Source organism: Eptatretus burgeri, chromosome 8 (assembly GCF_056783735.1).
Source record: "Eptatretus burgeri isolate ZD-2024b chromosome 8, Ebu_testis_v1, whole genome shotgun sequence".
Taxonomy (NCBI): Eukaryota; Metazoa; Chordata; class Myxini; order Myxiniformes; family Myxinidae; genus Eptatretus; species Eptatretus burgeri.
In genome coordinates, this window is record NC_140968.1 from 39,947,487 (window position 1) to 39,957,515 (window position 10,029).

At 40.6% G+C, this 10,029-nt stretch overlaps 1 protein-coding gene and 1 long non-coding RNA gene across 3 annotated transcripts in view; one reads left to right on the forward strand and one right to left on the reverse strand.

Moving 5' to 3' along the window:
* The window catches only part of LOC147021585 (rhophilin-2-like), an 81,520-nt gene that overhangs the window by 70,887 nt on the left and 604 nt on the right, over positions 1 to 10,029 (forward strand). Inside the window, exons 14-15 of the mRNA XM_085891690.1 lie at positions 4,049 to 4,210; positions 7,567 to 10,029. The exon at positions 7,567 to 10,029 is cut by the window's right edge and continues 604 nt beyond it. Coding sequence (XP_085747816.1) covers positions 4,049 to 4,210; positions 7,567 to 7,728 — 324 coding nt within the window. The 3' untranslated portion in view covers positions 7,729 to 10,029. The remainder of the gene's footprint in view (positions 1 to 4,048; positions 4,211 to 7,566) is intronic.
* The window catches only part of LOC147021586 (uncharacterized), a 39,204-nt gene that overhangs the window by 13,563 nt on the left and 15,612 nt on the right, over positions 1 to 10,029 (reverse strand). The window lies entirely within an intron of this gene.

Genomic DNA, 10,029 nt, shown 5'->3' on the forward strand with positions numbered 1-10,029 from the left:
CATATACCTGGCCTTAGATGCATCGGACAATAATATAAACGACAGACTGTGCATGCTTCGCATGTTGTTATATGTGAAGAGTTTTGTTCCAAAACGTGATAAATGCCAATTCCGTGTTTTGTGAGTTATGAGCAGCGGTGTCGGAAACCAAAGTATCTTTTTTCAAAATGATATAAATGCCAGCCAGAAAAAACATAGTATCCAACATTATAGCAGTTTCTGACAACACAATGGAGATATCTTGTTTTGGTATCAAACTCTTCATACACTGAACAAACAGTAAAAGTTTAACAAAACATGAGGCACTTTCTTAGCAGGACTATTCCTGTAAGTGTTATACAGTAATGAGTATGATTCTGAGACGAGTTCGAGTCAAATCGTCAAATTAAGTATTTTGGAGTCGTTTTGCTCTGAATTGCTAGATTAGACAGAGTGGTGCCATACCCTTTTTAAGGCGTTTAAAACTGTGTGTCGAAATCATCTTGTACAAACAAAATAATACCATTCCTTTTGATGCACAGGCCTGGAACAATGGTAGGTTTCTGAGCAATTGGGGCCAAAATGCATCATTGGCACATTGATTGATCAGCTGATCCATGGCCACTTGTGCTTCTGCGCTATTTTATTTATTTGTTAATTTTTTTGTTTGGGATGGAGTGGTAAAAGAGGCCAAAAGTGAGCATAAAATACATTTTTAACCTAATGTACATGTTTGTAATTATAAAATGTGTTTTGAAGTGGGAATTATGAGCACAAGCCAAAATACGCTGTGTAGAAAACATCAATCGACACCCGATGTAACATGAGGTGACGTTAATGCATGTCGTCTTCATTTGTGGGTGGTGGAAGTTGTTATAAAGATGCTTATATCACTTCTTAAGTACATATTATTCTTGACATATACTGATGCTTTTGATTAAAGATCAGATGGGGGTATCAATTTCACTTTTATTCAATAGGCAAAGCAATGCCAACACTGCACCTTCAATGTCTGTCACATTCTTTATTGTCTTGATGCTGTGTTTTGTGCACTTGTCCTCCAACTTCTTTATGCCACAAAAAGCTTACGATGTGAATTATCATTAATATGGTGGACCTGTCTGTGTTAGTTTTCGCTCACCTGGAACGTAGTTCCGGGGAGCTTTTGGGATGGTGCGTCATCGGTCCGTCAGTCCGTTCACAAATACTTGCAATTTCTTCTCTGAAACTACATGTATGATTTCGATGAAACTTTACCATAACCATCATCACCCTTTATGTACCAAATTTTGTTCATGGCATAAAAATTAAAAAAAATTATAAAAAAGAATATATATATATATATATATATATATATATATATATATATATATATATATATATATATATATATATATATATATATAATATAGCGGGCCCTTAAGGGGTTGCCCGCAAAAATAGGTGTTTGCTTTCTTCTCAGAAATGACACACAATTCCGATGAAACTTGACTACAACCTTCATCATCCATGATGTACAAAAGTTTGTTCATGGCATTAAAAAAATGGGGTCTAAAGGGGTGTATTGGGGGAGGGGGGGTGGCCTCCCAAAATATGTATTTGCTTCCTTCCTCTGAAACTACACACAATTCCAATGAAGCTAGACCACAGCCTTCAATACGTGTGATGTTTCAAAGTTTGTTCACGCTATTTAAAAATATTGGGGTCAAAGGGGATTTACGGTGGGTAGGGGGTTACCTCCTGTTTTCGAGCAAGGTTGGGAGAGGACTTGGGCATGAGCACAACTGGAAAGCACATTACACTTTAGGAGGAAACAACATGGACTGTTTGGCTGGCACACTGCAGGCCATGGTGGCGAGGTGGGCTGTGGAACCTTAGAGAGAGGGCGGTGGAGGGTTGTAAGACTTTTCTTTATTAGGACCACTCTGTGGGGCGGGATGGCTCAGTAAATGGCATGCCCGCAGAAGCGGACTGCTAATGAGGAAGATGCGCCACCAAAAAAGGCGGTGCCAAATTTCACGAAGAACATAACCGTGCCTGAGTGCGGCAGTTCTAGTTCTGGTTTTGCATTTCTTGGTCTGGTTCTGGTTTTGGAGTTGGAGTGGTCGTATTGTGTTGGAGATTTGGAGTTTGAGTTGGGATCGGATCTTGGCAGAGACAGCATCCCTCTCATCACCATACCTCTCCTCATCACCATCTTTCCGCCCTGTGCCTCAGCAGCCCTGTGCCAGCTTGAACAGACCCACAACCAGCTCGCACTAGACTGTGCCCACAACCAGATCGTGCCTTGCCTCAAGCCCTCGCTTGTTCCCCATTGTTGTGCGAGTCCTGGTATTTATTTTTGGTGCCATAGTTGGGTTCAGCTTTAGTGTTTTATTTCCTTTCTGTGTGTGTGTGTGTGTGTGCCTTCCTACTCATTGTTCTTTGAGTGCCGGGTTTATTTTGATTATTTATTTATTGCCATCCCATCTCTCATCTCCCATCTTACTATTTATTAACCATTTTATTGTAAAGGAACATTTCCTGTTTTCTTGCCTTCCCACACAAACTCCGCCAGTTTCAGATACCTTCGGTGAACCTTAGGAAATCCTAGTAATTTTGAATGCAGTAACTATAAGCACCGTTCGGTATCTGCAGATGCATTTATAAGATCTCTGGCTGAGAGTGACCATGTTAACAATGCCTCTGGTACGACAGTATTCTTTTACCACCTAAAACCTCCCTGGGCACATCTCCAGTACAACCACCAATTTTCAACTGATTTTGTCCAGCTGTTTTAGGAATGCACACAAGTCAAACCACAAATAAACAAACCCACAAGGTGAATTGTATATACTGTCATATGATACAATAGTTAATGTAGTAGACAGGTGACTGCACTAACTACAAAAATTGTACACCATAGTAGAATTATAGTTAACTAGAAGCACCCGTTGGATGGCAGGGATGCAAAGACGCATGCCGAGACCGAACTCCTTTCATATATTGGATTAAGCATTACTACAGGGAAGTGTAGTTGAGATCGAATTGCTATGATCTTACTACTATGTAGCTCTTGCCTGGGACCTATTATCTGAAATGTGCCAAAGGTGTTCAACTGTTATAAAGCCTCTCCTTCCCCTCCCAGCTGCATCCCACTCTCCCCCTCCCCCCACCTCCCCCATCATGACTATGCATTTGCTTGTGTAAAATGTAAAGACGAGTACTTGGAGCAGGAAGATTTTGCCAGTGCTTTACAAAAATTCCTGCAAATTTTCTCTTTACCTCGTCATGAAAAAGGAACACCTTCAGGGAAAGATGGGCATTTGCTACACTGCCAAAACCACTGCATTGAAAACATGAGATGGATTGCTAGAACAGTGGACCAATGGTCTATTTGCAATCTTCATCTGCATTGATGTGGGAGGGAAGTCTTATTGAATTAAAATATCCATGTCCTAGATGCATCTGTTCATATTGACTCACATGCAACTTGAAATGACACCTGACATGTTTTGGCATCTGCTAGACACAGGGTAAAGACAGATGACACTAATTTGCTCATCCTACAATGAACACTCTTAAGTGGCCACATTTGAGCCAATCAGTATGGATTTGGCATTTTTGGCCATTTGGAAACATTCCTGAGAAATAACGAGTTCAGCACACCTCTGTGATGCATAATATAGGCTGGCAGGATAGCCTGCATGTATGAACATCCTGGGTTTGGTGTCTGTTAAACGAGGTGTCCCATCTGCAGTATTAGTTGGTGGACATTATAGATCAAATGATGTCCTTTACAAATACGAGGTGAGCAGGCACACTAAACAAATTACAATTGCCTGCCCTGACGGACTGCTGGAAAGGCAATGGCAAACCACCCGGCATAACCCTTTCCCAGGAAGTCCTTCACTTCCAGCGATGCTTTGTAAAGAGTATGGTACATTGATGATGAAGAAGATGATGATAGAATAATTTTAATGTTTTGTGCAACTGTATTGATTTGCATGCTGTTGGTTGTTCTTTGAATATTCACATTTTGGTTGTGGTGAAGGAGGACTACTTACTAACACGTTGTTACCACCTGCAGCGTGCTGGCATCAATGAAGGTGATTATATTGTGGCCGTGTGTGGGACGGAGTGCCGTTGGGCCACACAAGCGGAGGTGGCTGAGCTGATGAAATGTGCACCAGGGAGCAAGTTGGAACTTGAAGTGGTTACACCTCTGAGGAATTCTCATTCACATTTTGTGGTAAGCATACTTGTGCACACTTCAATTTTCTAAAGAATACCGTAATTGTAGACTTACAATTTACTGTAGTTGAGAAGGTCCAATGATGCCACATCATGCAATAAATAATAATAACCGTTCCTTTCACACTGCAAGGTGCATAGGGCTGCTGAGGCAGTTTCATTGGCGAAGGAGTACAATCCTGGACAGGTCGCCATTCCCACGCAGGATACATCATGCGATGCCTTTCTTGAATGAATTTTGTGTCGGATATATTTCAGAAATAACATCAAACCAGTTTTGTATTCTGACTGTGTGATATATTATAATAATTATGTACTATGTAGCTTTGGAAAAACAAAATGGTGAAGGCAAGTCCTTTCTTCAGGATCACCAGGATAGACATGTGGACATTTCCATGATGTAAATGTCAGCTAAATAGAAGGCATAATTAGAAATAAAACCAGAAAACTAGTCTTTATAAGGACAACATATTTTCTGAACCAAATGTAGAGAGAGGAATTGAGAGAAGACATGAAGTGGTGTTCTGTGTGTGAGCCCTTCTTCAAGCAAGAGACCCACTTGGGCTTTGTTTAGGCACAAATATTTTCATGAAAGACAATAATTATATAATGATGATAAATTGGCACATTAACTACAGTAAAGTGCACTTGTGATAACGGGACTTTCAAAAGGACATACGAATACAAAGGAGTACTTTCGCACATGCGCTGTATGTGTGTTTTCAGCGACTCGCTTCGATTGCATGGACACTTTTAACCTGCCATTGCAAGCATGAAATCTGTAATTTAAATATTATTCTTAACATCATTTTCAGCACTTAAACAAAAGGGTGGCAATTTAAAGATGGTTAACCATACTTGTGTTCCTGGAGGTAAATCGGACTCACGGAAATTTAGGAAATACGAGAAATATCTGTGGATGAGAGGTGTCGAGTTGCTATCATTTCCTGTTAATACAAGCAAGCAGCGTCAGTGGATATATGAAACACACACACACACACACACACACACACACACACACACACACACACACACACACACACACACACACACACACACACACACACACACACACACACACACCTCACTTTAGCAATAGATGAAAAAATCTAGTTTAATTTATGTTGCCCTGGAACCAAACAAACAATACATTTATAACAGTTCTCACCCCCACCCCCTCCAACATGATTAAAAGTAAATATAATTTTTTAAGTGGATTTTAATCTTACTCTGCACATTCACAAGCCCCAGATATGATCTTGCCATTGCTGCTAGGAAGCAGCCAAACCAGAGGGTATTTCCCTGAAGGAAACACCGTATATCTGGTTTGGCTTCCACGTAAATAATAGTTTGCACAAGGTTTGTGTATTTTCATGTCGTGAAGATGTCTTTTGTCAAAGAATCGAAAGCCGTGGCTCTCTCGTTTATAATGCACAGCATCGTTTTTCCAATTGCAGAACTTCTTTAAATAAATCACAAACTTGCCATGATCATGGGAGGCACTCCTGCAATGTTCAAAGTCTATTCACTGGAAGCGTTCCATCAGGGTTTTTGGTAGAATATGCCCATCTTCAATCTTTCGGGCCCATGTTATCGGGATTTTGCAATGCAGAACACTGCAAGATCTCAGCTGTTTTGACGAAATGAGAAAGTTCTCCAACTTATTCGTGGTGCAGAGGCACATCCCTTTCTCTCATGTACTTTTTTTTTGTATACCTTGTCGAGGCTCGTATGAGAGCTAACGCACAACACACAGCAAGGGTGACATGACAGAGGGGTGGGAGAGGGAAAGACAAAACAGTGGGGAACAGAGACATTAGGAGTTCTGTGGAAGGGAGAGGGATGGGGCGGGGAACACGGGGTATACAAGATGGATATTACAAGGACTTTCAGGAAGGAGAGCAGGGAATTTGAAGGAGGTGGGTTTGTGGTGGATTAATGGGGGTAGAAAAGATCGAGGTTTTGGATGGGGGAAGATAAGAGGTGGTGTTGAACGGCTGTTTTGAAGGCCTAGAGGGAAGAATGGGATTGAACAGAGTGTGGGACTTTATTCCAAAGGTGGGGAAAAAAGAGGAATGAACGAGTGAAGGTGAGCAGCGATTCGTGATTTTGGTACTTTTACCAGAAGGAGGTTGCTGGTGGACCTTGAACGCCCTGTAGAAATATGGGGGTGGGGGGCATATCGCTAACAGAGCAGGGGGGGTAGGGGTGAGACAGGAAAGGAGACTGCAGAAGACAGAAAGACCCCCGACCTGCCTGTGGTGAGAGAGTGAGAGGCCCAAAGACTCAGCCACTTCGCGAGAGATACCAATGATCCTAAATGCCTTGCTTTCCACATCGTGAAGCCGAGATAGATGAGAGGCAGGAGCACCAGCCCAGGGGGGAGAGTAGTACTCCATCAGGCTGCGGATGAAAGCTTTGTTCGTGGTCAGGAGCTCAGGTGGGCTGGGGAAGGACTTTGCACGATGGAGGATTCCCAGACTGGCTTTGGAGGTCAGGTTGGAAATGTGGCTTTCTCAGGAAAGATCATGGCAGATAGTGAGACCCAGAAGCTTGAATGAAAGGACTTCTTATAGTGGATTGTTGAGAAAGTAGATGGGGGTGGTTTCCAAACAGTCCTTTCGGAGAGACATTGTGAGAGTGGGAGATTTGTTAGGATTGAAAGGCATAACTTTTGCAAGCATTTTCAGATTATTTTCGAAGCTTTGTAAGCCGTTTCAGGTCGCAATCCTTCACGTTCATGCACAAATATATGGAAACATGCCCTCGTCAACGTCGCTGCTAAGGAGGGGTTATGTGCATGTGCACCGAGCATTCTGGGGTGGATTACGTCATTTTGAAAGTCATGTATTGATTATTAAGTGGAGGTATCTCACCGATTTACTTTGCTGATCACATGTTTAACAAAATGGAACACTTTCTTTCAGTACTATTCTCGTTAATGTTGTTCAGTAATCTTTCTTTGCATTAGTAAATTTTAATTAGTAATTTAATTTTGAATATTTGGAAATGTGATGCAGTATTCCCTTTATGTAAACATGGCTAGGCTGTATCCATGTCGGGTTTTGCGAAAGATCTCGCAATGTTTTTGACAAGAGTAGGTATTCACGCTGGTACTTTGGACAGATTACCTGTGACATTGCATATTTCAAGGTGTGTTGTGTATATCGATTCTCTGAACAGGTACATACTGACAACAATGACTTCTAACTTTGCACAAGCATTACAAACTTGGTTTTAAAGGCTACATAGGTGATGGTGGTTGTTATTGTTGTTTCCCCTTTATGCATTCAACAAAACTGCTGTTTAATACTTTGGTACTCACAGCAAACTTACTCCCTTGTATTTTCTCAGGATGGTGGCATAAAGCGGCCAAACTACAATGTGGGGACAATGCCCAGCAACATGCAGTCGAGTGAGACGCCGGAGGAGTTGAACAGCAGGGCAGCAGAGCTGAAAGGACGCCCCAGGCGATCTGTTCTGAGAAGGCTCTCACTGTTCTTTCGGCGCAACTAGACCCTTTAAATCAGCATGCTGGACATGGGCAAGATCATGATGATTATATCAAATTTGACTGCCTTTTCAGCTGTAACATCAAACAGTTGAGAGTTTGTTTTTTTTCAAGCCCTATCCTATTCCTTCCTTTTTGAAATATTCTCCTCCTCTCTCTTCAATCGCCTCATTTATCTTTCCTGGTCATGATTACGATTGATCTATATACATCAGGTTCTCATATTAAATCACAAGTTGATTATTTGCCAGTGAGAGAAGAGGCATTGGAGTGAAGCAATCTTATCACTGTAAGCAACAAAGGTATTGCCACTATTGGTTCCACAAAAATAAATTACCAACCAGAGTCGAACAAGTAGTGGTACATTCAAAGTACACCGCCCCCATGCCAAATAAATAAATAACAAATCCTCCAGCATGCGACATCGCTGGGGCGCATTCGGTGCTTGGCGATGCCACCTTGCAGCACATGGAGTCAAATTGGGAGGGAGTGGTGTACAATAATTGATTGATTAATTGCATAATTAAAATTAATAAATAGTAATCATAAAATAATTAATTTCTCAATCAATTGCCAATTAGCATACCTTAAACCACCGCTGTTTCATCCGAAGCTGTAACTTTTTGAAAATTAAGTAATTAATTAAAAAATGAATAATTCATTGATTAATCAAGAAATCAAAAATACCTTTGATAGCCAAATCACTTGTTCACCGTCATGTCCAAACATCAGCTTTCTAGCTCAAAATATGCCTGAGATATTGCCAGGATGAGAAATAAATAAATAAATAAATTGATTAATCAAAAAATAAAAAATAACATTTTTGCCAAAGCACATCTTCACTTTTGTCTCCAAATTTCAGCTCCCTGGCTCAAAGGATGGCTGAGGTATCGCCCGGACAAACAAACAAGAAAATAATTGATTAATCGATAAATCAAAAATACCCTTCGTAGCCAAATCATTTGGTCACTGTTATGTCCAAATATTAGCTTATTAGCTCAAAAGGTGCCTGAGATATTGCCCAGATGAGAAAGAATATAAAGAAGTCATCAATAAATCGATAGTAATTAAGTAACGAATCAATCAATTAATTGATTCATTAAAAATTCCGTTTTTGCCAAAGCACATCTACACTTTGTACCCAAATTTCAGTTTCCTCGCTCAAAGGATGGCTGAGATATCGCCCGGATTAACAAACAAGAAAAAAAACCAATGTCACCCCCAGGGTGACCAGTATCTTGCCAAAATGTGAACATGAGTGACTTATTTATTGGATTAAAGTTACTCAAAAAATAAGGGTTTCGTCGACCTTGATGCTTTTTGTGACCTTGACCTTTATATTTTCGTACGGTTAATGGTATCTCTCCAGGACCGTTGTACATGAAATATCAAGAGATTTTGATGAGAACTGAGGAAATACAATTTTCATGAAAAATCCGTTTTTTCATCATGACGTCATCAAATGATGTCATAGCATCAAACTTTTGACAGCTCTGGAAAGCACTTATCAAGCGCTTTCATATGAGGTATTACTCAATATGGTATCTAAGATTTCAAAATTTGACCTTGGGGTCAAAAACTTTCGACCTCCAGCGCTAACCATGAAGGTCAAGTCCGATCGCCACCAAAAATTAATCAGCTGAGCGCCAGACCATGAACTATATTCCCATGAAGTTTGAAGACGATCCGATCAAAATTACTCAAAAAATAAGGGTTTCGTCGACTCCCCTGATTTGCGACAAAGTGACCTTGACCTTTGACCTTGACCTTCAAAATTTTATGCGCTGAAAGGGACCTCTATAGGCCTCTGATATGCGAAGTTACAAAAATTTCCATGATAACTGTGCTCTGCAGAGTGATCGATATGTGATTACAGACAAACAAAAACAAAAACAAACAAAAAAAAACATACAAGCTCATTAACATATCTTGCAAAAACTTTGTTTTGGCAAGATAACAAGAAGGAAAATAAACGGAGTAAAAACTGAGTACTCCCTTCCTTCGGCACCCGGCGATGATGTCATGCATCGCCTGGATATGGAATTGGGAAGGAACGGTGTACAAAAATGTTTCATCATCGTTGTTGATTATTCCCGGTCAGTTCTGCTCAAACAGGCCCGTGGCATGGAGGTAGCCGATTGATCTCCTGGGAGCAATCCAGAGATCCCTCACAACTAAGATGTCAGTCATGTTGTTATAGCTGCAAGAGATTGATTCAAACTTGTATATTAGAAGGCATTGAAGAGCAATTTTAAATATGGAGGTTACCATTTAAGAAGAAAATTCAAACAAAATTTGAGTAAAGA